The sequence below is a fragment of the Eurytemora carolleeae genome, unplaced genomic scaffold, assembly GCF_000591075.1.
Source record: "Eurytemora carolleeae unplaced genomic scaffold, Eaff_2.0 scaffold646, whole genome shotgun sequence".
NCBI lineage: Eukaryota > Metazoa > Arthropoda > Copepoda > Calanoida > Temoridae > Eurytemora > Eurytemora carolleeae.
The window spans coordinates 103016-128604 of record NW_019396532.1 but is presented as its reverse complement, the minus strand read 5'-3'; the positions used below and the strand labels follow the sequence as shown (position 1 = coordinate 128604).

The following is a 25589-nucleotide window of genomic DNA, read 5'->3' as shown; positions in this document are numbered from 1 at the left end:
CAAACTTAGATTTTGTGATCATACATAATTCATAGTTTAAAATATCTAAGGTCCGCGACATTAAGTTGTAAAGATATAGGGATTACAAAATCAGAGTTTGTGGCAAAGACTCAATTCCTTTGTCTACCACCGGGAGACGAATTCATAGGCTGGTACAAATACGACATTTATGCACTATCAAAGGCAGTCAAGTGTTTTAATTAAGATTTTTAGTAAATCTGGTATAATCCAAATATTTCAAGAAAATCATAGAATAACAAAAAAGTTTTAATAAGAAGACAATTTATACAGTTTGAACTAATTCAAACTAGTTTTTAACTTCAAATCTCAAATATTGTCACTCCAGGTTTTTAAATCTCGGTAATTTTGCTGAAATCAAATCTAGTTGATCTAGGATGATATTAGGAGAGTCGAGACTAAGAGAAAATCAGCTGAAACTTGGCAACTTGTCAAATATATTATATTTATATTTCAAAAAAAAGTAACTATTTGAAGAGAAATTTCCCATGCAATGTAATGTAAATGTTGTTAAAATCTCGCTGCATGATTTAATAGTTCGGTCCGAGGCCCAGTTTACTTACACTTTCGATCACAATTTGACCAACTAAAGGGACTGTAAGCGTAATTTAAATCGACACTACGTGCAAAGATTCAAAACGTTACCGTTGAGCCTTGAAACCTTGATCTAATCAATAATGCGGTAAATATTGTAGTTTTTCTAGGTTTAAAAGAGAAACTGCACAATCGAAATCATTAGTTTTGTTAGTTATAAACAATGATGGAACCGTTGTAAATCGGGGATTGACATCTTCGCAATAAGGGTCACATGAAATTATGCTTACAGTCCCTTTAAACATACATTGTTCGCTTTTTATTCTTAAAAAAGTACAAACAGAAAACTCTTTAAGTTCAAAGATTGTAGAACTGTCGAGGTCAAAACGCGAATAAATCCAAGAAACCAAACGCATCATAGCTCTCGATCGTTAATCCAGGGGGAAATGGGTTATGTCGTAATAAGTACATAATAGATTATAATCTGGTCTTTCATTCTCTATTGAGCAATTTAATATTCACATTGCACAACTCTGCAGGAAAATCTATTAGCTGTTTTCCAAAGCTCCGTTAAACTTTAAACTATAATTGAGTTTAAGTCTTGATATACAGGGCTACAGCAAAGTACACACGCGCTGATAAGTGGAAAACCGAGGATTTCAAAGTTAGCCCGGTCTCAGTAATTGGAGCATAGCAAAACAAATGTATCTATATATATAGATGTAATCTCTATTGGTGTTTTTGTATGTTCGATCATATCTCATGAACCCCTGGACCGATTTGCCTCAAAATTTGATTGGAGAATTCGTGAGAACCACGGAAATATTCTTAGCTTGGTTTTGAGATTCTAATGTAGTTGGGTCGGTTTTATAGGGAAAAATAACTAAAATCGTAATTTACGACCAAGCGCGGGTAAACGACGGGAGTAACTATCAGTACCCTCGTCAATGATAGTTTCTTAAGCTATATATTGTATAAGTTCATCAAGAAAGATAATTTGATATCATTTAAAGTAAAAAAGAAAAGATGATATTTTTAGAACACAAGCATGAAACCTCCATGCATCTCTCCCTCTCTAGATGTCTCCCTCCTCCCCCTCCCTAGCTATGACTAATCCTGTATTGTGAACTGGTGCATGTAAGCCGAAAATAAAAGAACCTTAAAATATGAAGTTGCTTAACAACTAATCTGTTCAAGAACATATTTAATTTGACATTTTGAAATCGTACTTTGTTGCATTTAACCGGGTATGCATGCTCATAAACGTTGATTGAACGTATACTCAGAAAAACTTTATTTCTAGAGAAGAGAACCCAACCCATCCCCTCATTCTACCCCTTCCAAGCCAACCCCAGCCTGCTCTCTCCAACCTATAGGCCTGTCTGCCCCACCCAACCAACCCTGCTTGCTTCTCATGCATTCATTCATGATTTTGTTTAAGTCTACTCTACTCCAACCCGCAGTTGTATAACGGAGCAATATCTGGCAGCCAGACTGACGCTCNTGGCACATAGCAGAACTATTTAGTCTAGCATGCATATAAATATACAAATAAAGATGATAGGGACGAGGCACATAGCAGAACTATTTAGCCTAGCATACATATAAATATACAAATAAAGATGATAGGGACGAGGCACATAGCAGAATTTTTTAGTCTAGCATACATATAAATATACAAATAAAGATGATAGGGACGAGGCACTTAGTAGAACTATTTAGCCTAACATACATATAAATATACAAATAAAAATGATAGGTAGATTTTCAAAGAAAAAAATTTGAGTTTAGTTTTACGAAACATTTCTAACAGTGTCAATAAAGTAAAAATTAATAATGAAGGTTTTCACAAATGTTAAAATTAATTTTTGAAGGTTAGAGCCTGGGTTTCCCCTGAGTAAACCTAGCGTAAAAAGATCCATCGCTACGGCCTGGGATCCCACTATACTCGGTCACTATTCAAGGTTACACACTGGTTCTGCTACACTAGGCTCAGGGGGTCTAGGGTTTAGAAATACAAATTTTTCAAATATTTTTCTATAAAAACTTTTTTCATCGCTATCAATATATTTTCGCTGCAGTTGTAGTGCCCTTACTACTATAATTTCTAATTCGGTTCAAACATTTTGTTTTATATTAAACTCAGTGTTGATGAAAATTACTTTCCAAAAACAACACTGTATTTTATACAAATGGTACAAATTTCCAAAGGAATTGAGTCTTTTAAACAAACTTTGATGTTCTAATCCTTATATTTTTTCATCCCAAAGTTGCAGACCTTTAATATTTCAAATTATGAATTATATTAGATTAAATAATCCAAGTTTGAAATATTAAAAGTTTACACCATCCGGTTGTAGAGATATAGGGATTAGAAAATATGAGTTTGTTGCAAAAACTCAGTTCCTTTGTGCATAGGATAAATTTTTGAAAAATTAATCTACAAATGCCTTCCCCTGTCTCTACTACGAGGCGCCGCGGCGCTAGTCCCCGATCTACGAGTAAAATACAGATTACAAAATACAGACAGTTTGAAAAAACACGTGTGAGCAGTTTGATTGAAACCAGCGTACCAGTCTCCGCCAGAACAGTTGGTCCGGTGCGGTATCGCTATTTTAGAGAAAAGTTTTACAGATTTTCTTCTCAGAAAACGAGAGAAGGATTCGGAAAGTTTCTCTAAGCTAAGAAACTAAAAGGCTCAACAAATATCTTCTTGGTTAGTGAAAAGGTAAAAGATTAGGATTTAGAACTTAGCAAATTTTGATTTTTGCATGTGTTGGTATTGCAGCAGTTGATATTGCATGAATAATAATAATATTCATATTTTAGGATCCTAAATATTTTAAAAGTTTTAAACAAATTCTATTTGATAATACTCTTTTTAGAGCCAAGTCCAGCGCTTTAAGTTTTTTCAAAATTCCAAATTTTTCCATTACATATTTACATATTTTTTTATATATATATATTACATATATTTTTTTTGCGACTTTTACCCACATTCTTAAAAGCCAATGAAATGAACATAATAGATGTTTTTATCTTATTTGCATCAAAATTTTTTCAGGTTCTTTAGACATGATTGCATATCTACATTTATAATTTCAGCATGTCAATTTTTGGTGTTGTTAAAATTCGTTTCCATAAAGAAACAAATGTTTATTTCCATCTTTTATCCTTTTATCTGTGAATTGTTGAAAATCTGACAGAACAATTAATAATAAAGTTAGGATTGTGTCAAACATATGTTTTGTAAACCAGGAGTTTTTTTTACAGTTTTTTTATTGTTCAATTAGGAAGTGTTGATGGCGTATCTATATAATTATAGGGATTTACATCGTTCTGAGGTTTGAACATGTTTTTTAATTTTCAAAATAAGAAGAAAAATCTAGATATAGTTGTACGATGATTTTAAAAAGCTTTATTTTAAAATAATAGTAATGATAATGATAATAATATTAATAATAATAATAATAATAATAATAATAATAATAATAATAATAACAATTATCTTATTCTTAATTATACAACAAGTGCTAAAACAAAATACAACATTTTTGGATTAAAAAATTGTTAGAATCAAAGTTAAGATATTGGAATAAAAATTACCGCAAGTTTGGATGTACTGTACAAATTATTTGGTTCTAAAGAACAAAGTACAAATTATTCGATTCCAAAGTACAAATATTTGATGTAAATTAAAGGTATCAAAACAAGCTTCTTCAACCTGTCATCATCTTTTCAAATATTTAAATAAAAACTTGAACATTTTAATTTCATGTATTTATCGTCTCCAAACTTAGATACATAGAAACAAATTTGAAAATTAAATTCACTATAGCGGGTGAACCACTTATTGTGGAAAGCATCTAAACAATCATGTTTCTTTCAAAAATGTTGATTTGACATCTTTCAACTCAGAACTTCGGCTTTGCTTAAAAAATTATTTTAAATTAAAAAATGAAAGAAAATAAATTTTTGTTTTAATTACGGTGTTTAACCAATAGAAATCAAGGGAATGGATTAGTTGTGTTAAACTGTTAAAATCTAACAGACCAGGTACACGTGGTCTGCTGCGCTCCTCTTTTTATCTTTAAACTGTCAGAAACCGCGGCAACACACTGACGTCATATTTCATTCATGCTTTCATAGGTTCATAATTTCGTCTTCTAGAGTTCATAGTTTCATAGTTTCATCTTCTAGAGTTCATAGTTTCATAGTTTCATATTCTAGAGGTCATAGTTTCATCTTCTCGAGTTAATAGTTTCACAGTTTCATTTTTTAGGGTTCATAGTTTCATCTTCTAGTGCTCATAGTTTCATCTTCTAGAGTTAATAGTTTCACAGTTTCATTTTCCAGAATTCATAGTTTCATCTTCTAGGGTTCATAGTTTCATCTTCTAGGGTTAATAGTTTCACAGTCTCATTTTCTAGAGTTCATAGTTTCATCTTCTAGAGTTAATAGTTTCACAGTTTCATTTTCTAGAGTTCATAGTTTCATCTTCTAGGGTTCATAGTTTTTTAGTTTAATTTGGTAAATTAAACATATTATCTAAATAATAAAAGAAGGAACCGTGTTTCTGTTATAATATTATTTAATGAAATATTTTTAAAGAAGATCATCTGTTATTGGTGACAGGAGTGGAAATATTATTTCATCTAAAAGAGAACATTACAATTATATTAAACATATTTATTTTAAAAAGAATATATCTTATGGTTTTGTTTAAAGTACAGACGTATTCTGCCCCTAGCTAAATACTCAACACGACCAACAAATTAAAGGTTACTTTGTTCAGACTTAAGAACCGTATCTTATCAAGGGTTCTCAATCCACCCTAGGCAAACAGTTCCTCAAATCCTCTAATCTTCAAATCCAGACTCAAATCAAAAAACCTCTTTTTCAAATCAAGCTTTTAACCTTTCCCAGGCCATCAAAGGATAAAAACTGTATCTTGGGTTTGATCTAAAAAATCTTGATTGATTATTTAATAGTTCTTTGCTATTACCTAAGTTCCGAAATATGTCACTTTAATTTGATGATTTTAGTGACATAGGCCTTAGGATAGTTATTTTTGTGTTGAATAAAGATCTGTTCAATTTGGATCACAAATTAATTTCTCCAGATTCGAAAGGCAGATTTTTAAATTTGATGTAATAATATTTTTTGTTTCTTCCAAATCCTTCTGATATAAATCTGTAAATGTAGAATTTTTCTCCAGGGCTGTCATCATAGGATAAGAATTAAATATTTTGTTATCTATAAAATACATTGAAATAGGATAATCTTTAAGAGACAGTTTTTGAATTTTCTGAACTGAAAAAAACCTTGATTTTGACAAGAATTAGCACTTTCTTGCACCGTACAGATATCTAACCTCACACTTTCTTGCACCGTACAGATCTCTACCCTCACACTTTCTCGTACCGTACAGATCTCTAACCTCACACTTTCTTGCACCGTACAGATCTCTAACCTCACACTTTCTTGCACCGTACAGATCTCTAACCTCACACTTTCTTGCACCGTACAGATCTCTGAACTCACACTTTCTTGCACCGTACAGTTCTCTAACCTCATACTTTCTTGCACCGTACAGATCTCTAACCTCGCACTTTCTTGCGCCGTACAGATCTCTACCCTCACACTTTCTTGCACCGTACAGATCTCTGAACTCACACTTTCTTGCACCGTACAGTTCTCTAACCTCATACTTTCTTGCACCGTACAGATCTCTAACCTCGCACTTTCTTGCGCCGTACAGATCTCTACCCTCACACTTTCTTGCACCGTACAGATCTCTACCCTCGCACTTTCTTGCACCGTACAGATCTCTACCCTCACACTTTTTGTTAGGCTTGTGATTTAAATTTTAAAATATTGAATTATTAACAATAACGACAAAACATTATTTTTAGTTAAACTTTCTTTTAAAATTAATTTTTTATAGGTTTCCAATCTTGATAAATTAAACTTAATAAATTAAATAATTTTTATCCAAGAAACTTTGTGATTAAATAATCATCTGTCATTTTCCAATAGTTTTCAAACAAGATAAGTTTTTTTATAAGTTTTAATTTGCATTTGTTTACAATATATTTCAAAAAAAATTTTACCCAAAATATTTGCAAAATTATTAGGAATGTTTCGTAAAAAACGATCATCTCAGTTTTTTTCAGCTCCTCCGGCAGGTGTCCTGGCCGGGATTTTATGCTAAATGCCAAATATAAAATCTTGGTTTTGTACTTTGCATGCTTGGTTCAGCTTGAGGATATAAAGATATGTTTTGATTTTAATAAAATATATTCTGAAAGGTATTGAGTTTTTGGCGCAAACTCTGATTTTCTAATCAACATATTTTTGCAACTTGATGTTGTAGACCTTTGATATTTCAAAATATAAATTCTGTTGATCAAATAGTCAATGGTTTACACTATCAAATAGTTAATGGTTTACACTATCAAATAGTTAATGGTTTACACTATCAAATAGTCAATGGTTTACACTATCAAATGTTGCAAAGAAATAAGAATTAGAAAATAAGAGTTTGTGGCAAAAATGGATTCCTTTTATTTGAGCCAAATAAAAAGAGCAACAAAACTAACATTTTGCAAAAACAAAAAACATTTATGTTTGCATCTCTATGCATGCAGAAATATAGAAAACCTCATCATTGGCATTTTCCTATTGCAGTCAGAATACAAAAATATGCAAAGAATTGAGTCCTTGCCACAAACTCAAATTATTTAATCTTTATGTCTTTGCAGCTTGGTTGGTGTAACTGTACACCTTGATGGTGTACACCTTTAATATTTCAAACTTAAATTATTAAATTTAACAGAATTCATAATTTGAAATATCTAGGGCCTTGGGTTGCAAAGATATAGAGGTAAGATATTCAGGGTTTGTAGCAAAAACTCAATTCCTCACCCCAAAATGGGAAAAAAATTTGTAAACTGTCCCGAAAATCTTGATATTGCGATGATAAGATTTTTGAATTTTCATATTGGAAATGTTTCAAAATTGCAAGTTGTCAATATATATTCTAATTCATACTACCACTGGTAGCATGTAGCTCATAAACGTATACAGGGGTGGGGGGGTAGTGATTGATAACGAGTTTTATGGTTCACCCTGTAAATTGTACAAAAGCAATATTTAACTGACAAGGAACCGGTTTTTAAAAGATCTATATGCCGGGGATAGGTTGTATATAATAGGCCTGGTTTTAAGCCGAAACCCGCGAAAAGACCCACGTGGGGACCAAAGCCATTAAACTTTGCTTGGGGGCAGGTTTTATTGTCAGCTGTACCAACGCCATTCAGCCAAACCCATGTTTTGCAACCTTTTTATAACTCTAAATTCGAACAAGTATAAAGTGCACTGGTTAAAAGCTCATTTTTCATTCATTTTTCATCTAAAATATTATCTTCAGTTAATTTAAATGTTCCTGTCAATTACAGGGTGTCCCACATCATATTAGACCGAGAACGGGTCTAAATTACGATTTTCGGGACTAATCAGAAAATTTAATTAGAATTTATCATTTTGAAAAATAATATAAGGCTTATATAAGAATTTTCTTGCGGAAAATGATAAGTTTTTCGAGTATTAAAGATTTATTTTGTCGTTAAAGATTGAAGATAATCTAATATGATATGGGACGCTCTGTATATTCTGAATATCAAATACCAAGATCTTTATTCTTGTTTCATAGTCTAGGCCCTGTCATAAATAGATAAAGCAAAATTATCCGGTTTCCTGGAGCAAAAACATGTCTGAACATTTGCAACCTTTGTTCTTGGGATTCTTACAAGCTCTGTCATCTGTTCAAAGATAGATTGAGACGAAGGAAAAGATTAATAAATGACATGGTAGTTCAAATAAACAGTATCTACAGGTCCGAGATATATATACGATAACATTTCAAATAATTAGAAACAAAGAAAGTGTTCACTAACTAAGAGTATCTCAACAACCTTATTGACAGTAACATTTATAAGAATGTAGCCTTTTTTATTGAATATAAATTTTTTTTTTACAAATTCATTTCAGGGAAAAAGGTCAGACCACATTTAAGCAACTCCAACTTGTATTAATGTTAGAAATTGTCTTGCGAACAAAAATTATTTTTTAAATACTATAATGAATATCCATAGATAAATAAATAAACATAGATAGCTTATTATATTATATTATAAAGATTTATTCACACACAAAGATATAAATACATATATAAATGGTGTAGTTTAAATTTGTTTAAATAAATTTTTTTTTGAAAATACAGGTTTCCAAAAGAAAAGAGAAAAAATATGCAAAATTATGCACAAATAGAAAACATTGATTTTTATTAACTACATAACATATTTATCATGAATGCATAAAATGTTTACACCACAAGTACTCAATGACATAAGAACAGCCAATGTTCACAACCGACCTAGTTAATCTTTATAATAGGAATATCTTTAAAACATCTCTGTACATCTATCTTTCAAGATGAAAAATGTCGTCTTATGCGCAATCTATCTTTATCTATGTGAATATCTATTTTAATTGAAGTACTTTGAAACGATTTTTTGGAAGCGTTAAAAATGAGTTTCCCTCATACGAGTAAGCTTTAATTTCTTTTCTTTTTTGCGAAGTGGTTTCACAAAAATGTTTTTATTTGCCAAAAGTACAAAATACTGAAATTAAGTGATGAAAATCCTATCATCAAATTTCGCTCCGGTGTAAGCTGGTTTAAAATCAGGGAATTTATTTTTATGAATAAGAGACACATGACTTTTTAGTACAGCTTCTTTGATTTCTATGCTGAAAAGTGTGTGGGCAATGTATGTAGGTTCGTTATTAAAACATTTTCTAAAATGTTATTTTACTACTTAAAAACATTTGAAAGAAAAATGCTTGTATTTTTAGTATAGTTAACAGAACGTATATTTTTTATCATTAAATATATCAACATTTTGTAAGTTTATGTCGTTTCTTTCTAAACGCGTGCCTTGAACAAATCCAAATTGAAAGAAAAAAAATCAATTTCACTGTTTATTTGTAAAACCACTGAATTTTTTACTAACCAATTTTAAAACGGTCGTATAATGTCTCAATATACAATAGAGATTGAAGACGACCAGAGTTTGATATTCTTGCTTTTATACCCTCATTTAGTCTGATTTTCTTTGCAAACATTTGTCAGCAACCTTACTCCGTGTTCTGCCGTATTTTACTGTTTTATTAGAGCAAGAGTAAGCATGTATGGTAAAGTCGTCCTTTCTGTGTGGGTATCTTGTGTTTATTAAAGCATCATCATGTCTGTAAAGAAACGACGACTTTCAGACAAATCATAGTTGGAAGTCGACATTTCGTAATATAAAGACGATAGTTCAAAATACATTCCAATTCTAACATGAGAAAGAAGTTTTGATTTTAAAAAATCATAATTTTTAACAAGAATAACTCGCAAAAAAAATAATATTATGCAGACATAATTAGATTATTTGATAATTTGAATTCCCTTTAAATTAAATACACATTAAATCTAAGTTTGAATTTGTTAAACTTTTGTCATTGATTTTGTGCACAAAGTGTATTTTAGAAAAGTTCTTTTCAACATTTATATTTTCAATGTTGAGCTAACATTTTTACCAAGAAACGCTCAGTTTTCTTGCCATTGTGGATTTTTCGATTATTCAATAATGTAAAAATACGTAAAATAAAATCCTATAAACTTTGAAAAAGTATTTGGTTTGAAATTTACAAAAATAAAAGTATTTTTAGGTTTTCATCAAACTTTTGAACTCTAAAAAAATTAAGTAAAGAAAAACGGAAAAAATACGTAAAAATACGGAAAACAGAAAAACTTGGAAAAACTTCTTGGGTTGAAATTTACGAAAGTATACGTATTTTTAGTTTGCATCAAACTTTAAAACTCTAAAAAATACAACTTTTTAAGTAATGAAAAAAACCGAAAAAAATGCGTAAAATTACGTAAAATAGAAAAATTACTTGGTAAAAAGTATACGCAATTATTCGTAAAAATACGTTTCTGAAAAACCTAAGCATAAAAAAACCGCTTGGTTTGATAAATACGTAAAAATACGTAAAAAGTTCTTTACCAAAAAGTTGAGCATACGAATTTTTACGTAAATATACCAAATAATACGTAAACCTATATAGATACTTTAGTATTTTTAGGTTTTCGGGTTAGGAAAATAAATTATTTCATTGTAAATTGTTTCATTACATGCGTGCTTAATTAAATATTATTAGTATGTTGTTGATAAACTTTGGAAAATGCCAAGTTTGAAATTTTAAAGAAAGTAATTGAGTCTTTGCCACAAACTCAAATTTTCGAATTGCCCTAATGCAACTTGATAGTAGCGTGTAGACCTTTGATATTTCCCCTTTGATTAAGAAATCGGAGTTTGTGGCAAAGACTCAATTTCTTTTCGTTATTTAAATAGATATTTTATCAAGCTGTCTGAGGTCTAAGAACTATAAAACGTCGCAATAAAATAAAATCAAACAAAAGAATCAAATTCTGTATTAATCGGATTTAAAATCAAGGTTATCTTGGGCAAAGAATGACGCGTAAATCTCGAAATAAATTCCTAAATTGTTACAATTTCTACGTCAAGTAAACAAAATTGAAGGAGAGCATGTCTTGTGAATTCTTTTTGTGCTGATGGTTTAAGTTTTATAAACTGTTAAGTGAGTGTATCCGTCTCCTGTTGGGAATCCCCCCCCCCCCCTCCTCCACATTTCCCTGCCCGGATATAGCGAGAGTGGTGTACTCCTCGTATACCCTGAGCACTGACGCAGTTCTGCCTGGGATCTCCTGGTACTGAGGACTCAGTGGTACGGAGACACATACTTTCACTAACAAGTTAATTCTCAAATCTAATCCCAGTCCTCCTTGGAGTTATTATTCGGTATGAGCCAGATTAATGATTGGTGAAGGTTGGGTTGGGGGAGAGGATCCTGCTCCGGGTAGCCTAACCTACACACAGGTTCGGATAATGATTAGTGCAAGTCCGAACTACTTTCACCGCCTGGTCTTGTAATACATTCACTTTTACTTTCAATTCAAACAGTTTTCCACAGATATTATTACATAACTTACAATGCATGAACCTTCAAATCCAAGCATGAACTAATATTTTAAATAACTATTGATGAGTTCATGGTTCTTTCGGGAAATCATTTCGGGATTTATCCATATATGCTCATCTAAAATTCATTGAAAATAAATAAACCTTAGATAATTTTGTTTGTGATAAGTGAAATATAAGGAGTAAAGATTGAGGAAGTAACGAGGTTTGAATTGTGTCTGGAAAACAAGGTTTATGTTGTATATAAAGAGAGGAGCAGGGTTCAGGTTGTATCTAAAGTAATGAGTTAGGTTTAGGGTGTACTTTACTAAGGAGTTAGGTTTAGGGTATTCTTTACAAATGAGCATGGTATAATTTGTACTTTACAAAGGAGCAGGGTTTAATTTGTACTTTACTATGGAGCTGGGTTCACGTTGTACTTTACCAATGATCAGGGTTCAAGTTGCATCTTCAATATTGAGCAGGGTTCTGGTTGTATCTTTAGTATGGAGCAAGGTTCAGGTTGTATCTTTAGTAAGGAGCAGGGTTCAGATTGTATCATAAGAAAGGAGCAGGGTTCAGGTTGTATCTTCAGTAAGGAGCAGGGTTCAGCTTGTATCTTTAGTAAGGAGCAGGGTTCAGCTTGTATCATAAGAAAGGAGCAGGGTTTAGGTTGTATCTTTAGTAAGGAGCAGGGTTCAGCTTGTATCTTTAGTAAGGAGCAGGGTTAAGGTTGTATCTTTAGAAAGAGGCAGGGTTTAGGTTGCATTTTTATCAAGGTTTGATCTACTCTAGGTATGTTTACTAGGTCTACGTTGAAGGGGGTTCATGTTGTATCTTTCAGGATTTCTGGTTCATTTAGTTCCTCATTCCGGTCCCAGGCTTAAACATTCTTACAAGTACCAGCAATCTTTTCTTCAGACATAGACTTCTTAATCTTACTCACTTCATCACTCAATTTTTTACTTTACACTCACTCAACCAGCTCTATACTCACTTCATCACTCAATGTTTTACTTTACACTCACTCAACCAGCTCTATACTCACTTCATCACTCAATGTTTTACTTTACACTCACTCAACCAGCTCTATACTCACTTCATCACTCAATGTTTTACTTTACACTCACTCAACCAGCTCTATATATACTCACTTTCTTACTCAATGTTTTCCTTTTCTCACACTCAACCAGCTCTATACTCACTTCCTCGATCAATGATTTACTTTTCTCACACTCAACCAGCTCTATACTTACATAATCACTTTTTGTTTTACTTTACACACTCATTAAGCTTTATACTCACTTTCTCACTCAGTGTTTTACTTTTCTCACACTCAACCATCTCTATACTCAATTTATCACTCAGTGTTCGACTTCACACTCATTAAACCAGCTCTAAACTCAGATATTCACTTAGTGTTTTACTTTTCACTCTTAACCAACTCTATACTCTTTTTCTAACTAAGTATTTTACTTTTCTCACACTCAACCAGCTCTATACTCCTTTTCTGACTCAGTATTTTACTTTTCTCACACTCAACCAGCTTTATACTCCTTTTCTCACTCAGTATTTTACTTTTCTCACACTCAACCAGCTTTATACTCATTTTCTCACTTAGTATTTTACTTTTCTCACACTCAACCAACTCTATACTCCTTTTCTCACTCAGTATTTTACTTTTCTCACACTCATCCAACTCTATACTTTTTTATCTCACTCAGTGTTTTACTTTTCTCTCACTCAATTATCTCTATACTTTCTCACTTATTGTTTTACTTAACACACTTAACAAGCTCTTTACTCCTTTTCTTACTCAGTGTTTTACTTTTCTCTCACTCAACCAGCTCTATACTTCCTCACTCATTGTTTTACTTTACACACTTTCAACAAGCTCTTAACTCACTTCCTCACTCAGTATTTTACTTTTCACATAATTAACCAGCTCTATACTCACTTCTTCACTCATTTTCTTGCTATTTTTTTCAATTGTTTACTCCCTCACTTACAAACTTGGGTTCGCTCTCATTTACACGCTTATTTCCTTACTTATTTATTCGTTCACTTATTTCAAAGCTCTCGCTTACTTAAAGGGAGTGTTCGCGAAAAATGAAAGGGGGTATAGGCTTAATGCGATAAAAAAGCGCTTTTGATCGCTACTAATTTTACTTCTATCTGTTGCGTCTATAAGGAGAAAATTGTTAAAAACGACTCACACCGAAGAACGTAGTGTTTATTCAAATTTGGAAAGATGCAACATTCAACTCGGATCGTAAAAAATCTATTTAATTCCCAAAAAATCATTCAGACATTACAAACAATAGTCATCGATTATTTTTCGACGCATTCGTAAATAGTTGATATTTCATAATATTTTGTATTTTTCATGATCTGAGAGTTACATTTTTTCCTGTTTCGAGGATTTTTGATAATGAAGACGACATTTTCATATTTTCCAGGAATGTTCGAAAATCCAGCGCCAGCGAAAATTAATCTAAAAAAACAAAATCAAAAATATTATGAAATATTAACTATGTATGAATGCGTCGAAAAATAACCGATGACTATTGTTTGTAATATCTGAATGATTTGTTGGGAATTAAATTGATTTTTTACGATCCGAGTTGAATGTTGCATCTTTCCGAATTTGTATGGGCGCTGCGTTCTTCGGTATAAAACGTTTTTAACAATTTTCTCCTTACAGACGCAACTGATAGAAGTAAGATTAGTAGCGATCAAAAGCGCTTTTTTATCGCATTAAGCCTATACCCCCATTCATTTTTCGCGAACACTCCCTTTAATCGAATTACTTCCTCGCTTTTCACTAATTATCTAACTCACTTCCTCTAACACTGACTACCAAACTTCCTGTAGAAGTATGGTTGCACCTTGAAAGAATGACCTCTTGAGTATATATGAAGGATATCCCCTGAAAGAAACATGACTCTTGTCTTTTAATTTCTTTCCGCAGGATCCCTCCGAGCCTTCTCATGAATGATTGTGGTTTATGTGTAGAGTTTAAGCTTTGTGTTTAGTGTTGACACCAATAGGACGCATTTATCATGTTTGTCTCATTCTTTCCTTTTATAGGATTTAATACCGTACCGAACCAAACCGGAGGAGAAGGCTTTACTGGTTATTTTGCATGCATTAATATCAACTTTTTTAATGGATTTCACAAAGAAAATCTTAAATTTTTCTTTCTCCCTAAAAATAGAAAATTTCAAAAATTCCGGTACTAATGATCATCTTTTTTAATACTTTTATCTTTGCCACAAACTCTGATTTTATAATCCCTATATCATTGCAACCCAATATCTTAGACCTTAGATATTTCAAACTATAAATTGTGTTAGACAAAGTAAGTTTGAAATATGAAAGGTTCATCAAGTTGCAAAAATATAGGTATTATGAAATTTGAGTTTGTGCCAAAAACTCATTTATTTTTTAATACTTGGCACTGACTTTAATTTTCCAATCTATCTAATAATGTAAACATCTGTTATTTCATACTTCTAATATTTCATCTTCTACCAGAATTCACATTTTGAAATATCAAAGGTTTACGACAACTTGTTGCAAAGATATAAGAATTAGAAAATTAGAGTCTGAGGCAAAGATTAAATTCATTTATCAAGTAATAAAAAAGATGATCATTAGTACCGGCATTTTTGACATTTTCTATTTTTAGGAAGAAAGAAGAATTTAAGATTTTCTTTGTGAAATCCTGTAAATAAGTTGATGTGTTAGTTGTGACTCACGTTGGAATACATGTATTGTATAATGAATTCGATACTTTATTCAGTAAACATAGTTCTTACTTCCTTTAAAATAGACAAGCTCTGTAAACCTATAAAACGAAAGGGATTGATAGAAATGGGAATTCACTTATTCCTGGATAGATTTTGGGATTTCCCCTACTGTAGGATATGGATGGGAATTCCCCTACTGTAGGATAGGAATGGGATTTCCCCTACTGTAGGATAGGGATGAGAATTCACTTATTTCTGGATAGGAATGGGATTTCCCATACTGTAGGATAAGGATGGGAATTCCATTGTTTCTGTCTCCATTAAACTGATCCGGGAGGGCATCTATTCTGGAATTTGGAGACAATTTTGGAAAAAAAATATAATTTTAATTGCTTGCTTTAAGATTTTACACCATAAAGAATTTATATTTATAATTAAAGTTTCAGTTTTTGGAATATTTTTGGTTTTGTTTGGGTTAGAGTCGATATTATTTATTGATTCCCTTGTATTTATACAGAGATTTAATTTTTTTAATAAAGAGAGGTAGCTGAACTAGGTGGATAGTTAAACTTTTTCTCTAGTTTGCCCAACTGCACTAGAGAAGTAGTTGAACTAGCCATTCCTAGTAGAGTTACTTCTCATAAACTCTGACATCAGTATACTTCAGATTTTGACACGTTTTTAGCTTTATTAATAGTTTCCTATTTTCAGGTGATTTCAAGTAACTAAGGATGAAGCAAGAAATACTAAGAGGAGAGGATAACTACTCCTGCACCCTGTCCCAGGAGGTTCAGGATATAGCAAAGAAGGAGTTACAGGTAAACATTATTCTCCTAAGTAATAAACAGGACGGGTTGCAGGCTTGGATTAGGTTTGGTTGCAGGGTCAGAGTTTAATCAAACTGGGATTGAAGTTAGTAAACTGGAAGAACTAAGAAATGAACTATGATTTAAAATTGATATAGAGGAAGATAAAGTTAGCATGAGTTGAAGGGTGGGAGAATGGAAAGACATTGTAGGGTTGGAAGATATGGGTAAAATTATTAGTAAGTTTGAAGAAAGGAAGCAGGATTGATGATTGTTTTGAACTAGTAATAATAACTGAAGTAAAATTGGTCAGACATTATAGATTGAAAAACATTGCAGAATTGGGTGAGGACTGAGGATTGGTTAGAAAACAGGAGTAGAGTTGGTTGCTACAGATTTAATTATGATTGGTTTATAGGCTTAAAAAGTGAGCTGGTTTAGGATCAGCTGATGGGTTGGAAAACAGAGGTAGAGTTTGTTGCAATATTAGATCAGGATTAGTTGCTGGATTAGAAAACAGAGGTAGACTTGGTTGCTATATTGACTTAGGATTGGTTCTGCATTAGAAATCGGAAGTAGGGTTGGTTGCTAGATTGGTTGCTGGATTAGAAAACAGAGGTAGACTTGGTTGCTATATTGACTTAGGATTGGTTCTGCATTAGAAATCGGAAGTAGGGTTGGTTGCTAGATTGGATTAGGTCTGGTTGCTGGATTAGAAAACGGAAGTAGGGTTGGTTGCTTGATAATATCAGGATTGGTTGCTAGATTAGAAAACGGAAGTAAGGTTGGCTGCTTTATTGGTTTAGGATAAGATGAGGGGTCAAAAAACGGAAGTTGAGTTGGTTGCTGCAAATTGGGTTTTGGATTAGAAAACGGAAGTAGGGTCGGTTGCTAGACTGAATTTGAAGTTTTTGTGATGTCAGAGAATTCCAGAAAGTTTGGTTGCTCAAATAGAAAACTGAAGTAAAGTTGGTTTCTAGATTGAATTGTGATTGGTTTCTGAATGAGAAAACATAAGTATGGTTTTTGATTCTGAATTCGAATTAGTCGTGTGGCCAGAGAATGTTAATTTGTTTGGTTGCTTGACTGAATTAAGAATTAGTATTGGTTGCGTTGTCAGAGAATGTTAGTTAGTTTTGACTAAATTAGGATTGGTTGCAAGACGGAATTAGGATTGTTGCTAGAATAGAAAACGGAAGTAGGATTAGATGCTGGATTGGATTAGGATTAGAAAACGGAAGTATAGTTGATTGCATGATTGCAGAGTGTTGGGATCCAATGATTTTATGGTTTGAGCATAAATGGTTGCAGAGATTGCGTATAATGGTCTGTATTGTTGTCTGTTGAAAGGTGAACTCCAATCTTTATCTAGTCCCAAGGACAGGAACAGTTTTATACAAGAAGACAGATAGATAGAAAAGTATTCAGATAGATAGATACTGATCAAAAGATAAAATGTATTAGCTAGGTTAATAAGGTGTTTAAATCTTGGTATAATGTCTAATTAATTTTTGGGTTGAATTTATTTTTGAAATAATTATAAAATGAATATTAGACTAAAGTTTTAGACTGTTCAGACTTATGGATTTCAAACCTTAAACCTAATCTTAATCAAGGTTAAATAAATATATATATTTCAACTCAATCACCAAATTGTAGCTGCAATACCCAGATTTGGTAAATTGAAGGGATATAAATAAAACCAAGAAACCGAAGCCTAAAGCAATTAAAAATGAAAAACTTACTTTTTTCTTGTTTTCAATTTGTTTTTGGTCACCCTGTACTGTGTTGAGGAGTATGACAGGAGGAGACACTAAACGATAATTTGCATATTTAAAATTTATTCTTGAATATAAATTCTAAAACATTATTTTATAGTTAGATATTTGTTTCAGGAGGAAGGGAAATCGAGAAAGAAAGCTATAAATGACGTGAGAAGATGGGTTAAATCACAGTCTCATATCAAGAGGGTTCGGTTAGACTCCAGCTTTATCCTCAGGTTTCTAAGAATGCAGAAGTTTGAGACAAATGCTGCTTGTGATATCCTAGAGAAATATTTAACCATGCGCTGCCAGCATCCTGCCTGGTTTCATAACCTAGACTGCAGAGTAAGTTCTTTTATCTTAAAATCCCAACTATTTATAATAACAAGTTTACTTTCCATAAAAGAGTTCTTGAACTACTTGGGTTTTAAGAATTTTACAAAGACGATATTTTTTCCCATTTGTCGATAAACATCCGGAGCTAACTGTACTTAATTTCATCCTTGTATGCAGGAACAAAATTACTGAGACAAGATCTAAATTGAGATCATAATCTAACCGCGCTGTGGCTAGGGCTCAGGGTTTTCCTTCAACCACTGATTACTCCATTTACAAGACATTGTTTAAATATAAAGTTGAAAAATCTGCGGTTAAGAATCCGTTCTAATCCTTCTCCTTATTATACAAACTAACCTTGAACTTGTTCTAGGATCCACATCTATCAGAGCTGGTGGATCTAGGATATCTCTTCGTCCTACCAGACAGAGACGAGCACGGACGAAGAGTTATCTTCTCGCGCGCCAGCACCTTCGACGCATCCAGATTCACTACCAGTGATATGATGAGAGCACATATCATGACCTTCGAGACCCTGCTTAACGATGAGGAGAACCAGGTCCGGGGGTTCACCTACGTTTTGGATGAGAAAGCCATCTGCTGGAGTCAACTCTCTCTCTGGACACCATCAGAGATATCTAAAGCGTTCAGTTGTTGTGAGCGTGCACTACCAATGAGACACAAGGAGATACATCTGATCAACCTACCCTGGACAATGAACTTGATCTTCCAGTTTGCCAAGGGTCTGCTCTCAGGCAAGATTCAGAAGAGATTGCAGTCCCACTCCGGGTTGGATAGTTTAGCTAAGGAAGTAAACCAAAAGATTCTGCCATCAGAGTACGGAGGAAATAGGAGTACACGGGAGTGCATTGACCTCTGGAAGGCGGAGTTGGAGAAGAGTAGATCAAGTCTCCTTGAGCTAGACTCTCTCAAGGTTACCGGGGTAAGTCAACATGACAATTGGACAAATCTTAAGCGTGCAAACAGTTTCAACCACAGCTGTGATTGCCTCTAGATTTTTATATTCTTCTTTACCGCGAACGAAGACAAATTATAATCTGATGTAAAGCAAGACCAAGGTCAGAGTTCCTTCCTTTATTAAGGAAGTATTTCTCACGGTTATACTCTGTACTCTGATACTAGCTCTATGTATACCTTACAATATTCAGTGTTTTGTAAAACCAAACCAAGTCTAGAGCAGTACGGATGGAAATTTCGAGGATTTTTTGAAAAATATTAAAACTGCGCATTTTTGATGCTTATCATCATAACGTGCATTTTTATCAAACATTTAAAAAAGATTTGTGAAAATATTTATCTTGTAAAAATGTATTAATGTTATTTTGTAGGTTGAACTGCCTGTAAATCCTCAACTTCAGCTTGTAAGAAAGAAGTCCCGCCATGACAGCAGCAACGGGAGTGAGCTCATGGGAGTAGTTGGGAGCATGCGGAACATGGAGTTCACATCGGAGCAGTAGATTCATCTCATCTTTTGGATCTTGAACGTTCTAACTCACACTCTACATAAGTTAGCACGAAGTCACCCCAACTTCAACGCAGTGATACACAGAGACATCTGGGTACAGAATTCAGAAACTAAAACTACAGACTGAATATATATATATCTGAGTTCTAATCTTGATGCTAGTCTTTCTATACTTGGGAATCGGTGTATGTATAGTGGGTCCACACTCCAGAGTTGTATCTGAGATGTTCAATTATTTTAACTATTATATTAATATATATATATTTATGTATTTAAATAAAACAAATGTTCATGATATGTTTATCTATAGATAGAGCGGAGAGCTATAATATTTGAATTTGCATGATGAATCTTTTCAAACTATGTAAAATGATTTTCCTTTGATTTGATTTCGAATAACTACAAAAAGTTGAAAAGAATGAGTTGGGAAAATCACACACGTTCAATAGTTCAAATAACAGTAGGTAAAATACGGTATCGATACAATATATGTGCATTGTACAATGTACAAAAACTTAGAAGTTTCGTCTTCTGTGGGTGACACTTGTAAAAAAATGAATATTTGTGACAAAGGAGTTAAGTCTTTGCCAGAATCTCAAATTTCTCATCCGTTTATCTTTGCAACCCAATGTCGTGGACCTTAAATATTTCAAACAATCAATTCTGTGAGTTCAAATAATCCAAATTTGAAATATGATAGGTTTACACCTTCATGTTGCAAAGATATACGGATTAGAATATTAGAGTTTGTGGCAAAGACTCAATGTCTTTTATTTAAAAACGTAAAACGTTCTGCACCATGACAAGGAGTGTGCCTGGTTATGGGTTTAACATTGTCAAAAAATCGCATTTGTGAAAAGACAAAACCCCAAGAACTAAAAAAACTGCAGGAAATGGAGACCGACACGATATTATTATTTTTAATTATTATAAATTATTATATGGAGCTTTTAAAGTAATCTGAAAATTAGAAAATGAATTGAAAACTTCAATACATTAGCGCTTTATTTTTGCATTTTAATCCAAGCACTTTTTTCATCAAATTAAATTATTTTTTTTTGAGCATTTCTCTATTTTGGGATATTTTACGCCAAAAAAACTAAAAAGAATTACTTGAATAAAAAAAAACTAAAAATAACATGGTTCTAAGTTCTGTTTTTAAATGTTCTTCTATTTTAAACCCAAAATATTCAAGAAAAAAAAAATTAAGAAATTTTATTCCTTTAACAAAATAGTTTAATATAAACATTTTACTAAAAACATTGAAAGAAGAATATGAATTTCAATGTTTAATAAACTTAATATTTCAGTAAGATATTATTCTAAACAACCTTGTAGCAATGATATATCGGTTCTTTTGTACTTTACAATACGTTAAAAAACTAACATAACAAAATATGGAAAGTTTTAGAAATAAAATGTAATTCTTTAAATAAAAATAAGAAAAGTCAAGGGAAAAGCAAATGTTAAGTAAGCACCAGATTTATAGGTTAATTACATCTTTCAAGAAAGTCCCAAAAAAATAGCAAGGGAACTGAGCACTCAATACAAACTCGGATTTTTTTATTCCTAAATCTTTAAAACCCGATGTCGTAGACCTTTGATATTTGAAACTATGAATTCTGTTAGATAAACAAGTGTAAGCTGATAATATCGAAGGGGTTGACCATATAAGGTTGCAAAGAAATTGATAGCTTTTTTGTGTGTTCGGATTTTTTCCTCTTCTTGTTTACCTTCAGGTCGGAACTTTATAAAAAATCTTAAACGCTTGATCTCGAAATCTAATGTGAGCACTTTTAAAGAAATTGAATCTTTGCTTCAAACTCAAAAGTTCCCATCTCTATATCTCTTCAACCTGATGGTGTAAACCTAAAGATATTTCAAACTTAGAATATCTAAACTCACAGAATTCATTGTTTTAAATATCAAATGTCTATGACATTGGGTTGCAAAGATATAGGCATTAGAAAATTGGAGTTTGTGTCAAAAACTCAATGATCCTTTGAGAATAAATGAAATATCAAAGCTAGAGGATTTAAATGAATTCGTAGCTTATGTCTGAATAAGATGGTGTTTAATATTTGATCCAGAGATTCAAAACACAAAAGACTTCTGCTGTTTGTTAGCCACCAATAGGTTACTTGGATCAGACAAACTGCGGATTTTCTTTTACACTCTATCCGCGGTGCTTGGCACCCCAACCATTTATAGCCTAAGCAAGGATAGATTGATAAGATGCCGAAATAAAAAATCAAGATTTTTTTTGGATTTTAACGTTGGGTTTTTATTGGTATTTAAAGAGATGTTAGAGGTACATAGATAGATTTATAGCATTATTATAATTTAAATGCTCTCCTTTAATTTACCTTGTAATCTAGAAAATTGTTTGTATGAATCCAGAATTAGAAATGTAAATATTGTTCTCGATTTAATGACTTGTAGAGTTCAAAAATCAAATTGATCAGTTTTTAACTTTGTGAATGGTGTTATGCCTCCAAAGGTTTGGAACCCGAAAATGTCATTGATTTTGAATTGCTACGTGTATTATCTAATGTTTGAAAACCATAAAATGGAGGGAAAGTGTTTAATTAACTCTTAACAAAGACGCACTTAAAAGAATATTTTTTCATAACATTTTATTTAATATTTTTGTGAAGTTCTGCAGTTGGTGAAGACAGGCGGCGGTGCAAAGGTGTAAAACTAGTGTTTTCAATAATGTCACCTGATACTTTATAGATATATATACCGGGATATAATCAAGTAAATGCATATCAAAATAATCAAAAATATCAGAATAATCAAATAATCAAAGGTATGATAAATTATCTGTTTATCATCATCTACACTTTATCAACAGTGGAATTACAGGTGAGCCAGATTATTTTTGCAAATATTGTTTTTTGAATTCATGAATTGATTCAAAAAACAGCAAAAAATAATCTAAGGGACTGTTAGTGTAATTTCAAGTGACCCTCAATCCAAAGATGGCAATGCCCGATTTACAACGGTACCTTTGAAACCTTCATCTGATCCTAAATGGTGAATTTATTATTATCGTGCTATAAAGTAATCATCGTGCTTGGCTATTGCTTCGTGCTTTAAAATTTCGATTGGATCCCGGATTTTCTCCAAAAAAATTTGGCTATGTCTAGATTATTTTTTTCTTCAATTTAAATGTAAATAAAAATGAAATAAAATTTTTTTATTTTTGCTTTGTTAGAAAACTTATTATATCTATAAATAAATAACCATTGTATCAAGACAAGTACAAAAACATTTTATTAAATTACCTCTAATACTAGTTTTTTGGCACAACGCGTGTTAAAAAGTTTTTGAACAGAAATTTTCTCTGTATCTCGTAGGTTCTCGACTTTAGTATTATATTTTATCCCTCGCTAAAGCTCGGGACAAAATATAATCTAAAAAGGCTTGAACCCTCTTAATAAAGAGAAAATTTGTGCCCAAAAACTTTATAGCACTGCGAACTAAAATAATAGTATTATAAATAGTTATAATAACAATAGGTTAAATTTCTTTAACTCCTCCTTCTAAGTTAAAAAACTTTGATGCAATGATTTTGTACTTATAGAACATTTTTCGACATTGTGCTAACTTTTAGTTAATTTAGGAATTTTATAAATTAACAAAATTAGATATTTTGCTTTTGATAATATAACTTACAGGTTACCAACTGAGTAAGGAACAACCGGTTGAAAATGTGCCCAAATGTATTAGTACTAGAATATAAAGACAACCAAGTTTAAAGTAGCCTAAATTGAAATAGTGGCATATTCAATTCACAAAAGTACCTTTTAAAGTTCTATATGAGTAACAATGAAAAGTGTTGATTTCTGATAATTTTCTTTTAGTGTATTTAATACCTAAAGCCTCAAGTCACACGTTGAAATCACAGTTAAAAACTAGCAATGCTTTAGCTGTACAAAAAAGAAATCTCTCTTGTTCAGACAATAAGGTGGTAAAATACGGAATTGTGTAGCGTACTATACCCCTCTATAAATGGAGAGTCACTTGAAATATCATCTACAGTCTCTTCAAATTGTAATGTTTAATGTACAATAATAGCCAGTCCGTCAGAGTTTTGTAAATTTTGTTGTAGGGAACACCACCTAGAAATACAAATTATGAGTATGAGGAGGATTTTGACTTTGATAACCTGGTTGATAAGGTGAATAGAGTTAACAGTCCCTTTTTTAAAATGTGTTACCAAGGTTGAATAATAAGGTTGGTTACTCTCGATGCGCTCCAATGTCGTTTCATAAGATAGATGGATAAAAACCTATATGACGTCACTCTAGCCTCTACAATCAGTGACGTCAATTGAGGTTTTTATATATTTATCTTAGGATACGACATTTTCCGTACATTGGAGCGCATAGAGACTCGAGAGTACCCAACCTTATTATACAACCTTGTATTTTACAATTTCCTAATTAATTAATGTAGAAGAAAGTGCTTAATGTCTTGTAAACAAAGTCAAAGGAAGCAGATTCTCATGAGCTTATGTTTATAACCCCCGGACATTAAAGATTTGAAATTAATCATTATTTTGAAGTTTAACAAATTTAAGTTTTAGGGTTCCCGATTGGTTGGAGGATTCAGGACAAAACACGACGAAGTACCCTTTATTGTAGCATTTGCAGATCTAGAACAGAAGCTGGATAAAAAGTTTTGTACAGGTAAACCGCAGTACGGTACAATTCAGATAAAATCTGTGGTCAGTATATCTCAGTACAGTGCATTGCAGTATGGTCTTTGTAATACAGTTCCGATGAAACTAGTTTTTGTGGTGAACATCCAAGTTCAGTACAAGTAGGAACTGGAGTAAAGGTTATGTACAGGTATACAGCAGTACAGTACAGTTCCGATACATCTAGAAATTAGAATAAAGGTTTTGTAAATTGTAAAACGCAGTGCAGTACAACTAGAAGCTGATTTAAAGATTATGTACAATGTACGAATATATCACACTGCAGTACAATACAGTACAAATAGAAGATGGATTAAAGGTTTTAAAAGGTACAATACTGTTCAGTACTTTACAGTTTCTGTATTTAAATTACTAAGTACAATTTAAACATTCAAAAGCTAAATAAATGGGAGTAAAGTGCAGTACAGATACAGTACAATTCAGTACAGGAACAGTACAATCGCATGCTAAATGTAAATATCTACCTTTTCTTGGACATGTTACAGCTGATTCTTAATTAGATACTATTAATGAATTTCAACAATTTCATTTTCCAAATATTATTCAGTAAAATACTTCAACAGTCAAACATAGTTTAAAATAAAAATACTAGATTCGTTATTAAAGGGACTGCTAAGGTAAAATCAAATGGGGGATAGGATGAAGTCTTAACATTTTAGGAGTTGATCGCGACCAATATTAGTTCTATCTGATGATAACCCAGAGTTGTCTATAAAAGATTTTACGTTCGCTCTTAATATAATTTGAATATATAATACAATTATTCGTTTTCAATAAATATAATTGATAATATAATTGTTACGTCTGTGTCTCATGACCAGAATTTCCACCAATGTCAGTGCAGTATCTGGTCACGTGGCTTTGTCTGTATCTCGTGACCAGAATTTCTACCAATGGCTGTTCAGTATCTGGTCACAAGGCTCCATCAACTCAAGAAATATATATCTGATATCAGATATATATATATATCTGATGCGTCAAATTTGTGTACTGCAGTGGGAGGCGATCAAAACAAAGAATTCAGGGGCAAAACATCAATTATGAGGGGGGGGGGGGGAAATAAAGTATGAAATATATT

General features: G+C 32.3%; 2 protein-coding genes across 6 annotated transcripts in view; both read left to right on the top strand.

Annotated features, from left to right (window-relative positions):
* Window positions 1-20077, top strand: part of LOC111704963 (clavesin-1) — a 43639-nt gene extending 23562 nt beyond the window's left edge. Inside the window, exons 1-5 of one of the 5 annotated variants that reach the window (XM_023477362.1) lie at window positions 3073-3280; window positions 16103-16209; window positions 18093-18305; window positions 18670-19239; window positions 19646-20077. In XM_023477362.1, the coding sequence (XP_023333130.1) occupies window positions 16123-16209; window positions 18093-18305; window positions 18670-19239; window positions 19646-19774 (999 nt within the window). In that variant the 5' untranslated portion in view covers window positions 3073-3280; window positions 16103-16122 and the 3' untranslated portion in view covers window positions 19775-20077. Of the gene's footprint in view, window positions 1-3072; window positions 3281-11315; window positions 11559-16102; window positions 16210-18092; window positions 18306-18669; window positions 19240-19645 lie in introns of those variants that run through there. The other 4 variants (XM_023477366.1, XM_023477365.1, XM_023477361.1 and 1 more) reach the window with 4 other exon arrangements.
* A 2361-nt stretch (window positions 20078-22438) lies between these two features.
* The window catches only part of LOC111704971 (uncharacterized), a 10754-nt gene continuing 7603 nt past the window's right edge, over window positions 22439-25589 (top strand). Inside the window, exons 1-3 of the mRNA XM_023477379.1 lie at window positions 22439-22650; window positions 23900-23968; window positions 24377-24479. Coding sequence (XP_023333147.1) covers window positions 22597-22650; window positions 23900-23968; window positions 24377-24479 — 226 coding nt within the window. The 5' untranslated portion in view covers window positions 22439-22596. The remainder of the gene's footprint in view (window positions 22651-23899; window positions 23969-24376; window positions 24480-25589) is intronic.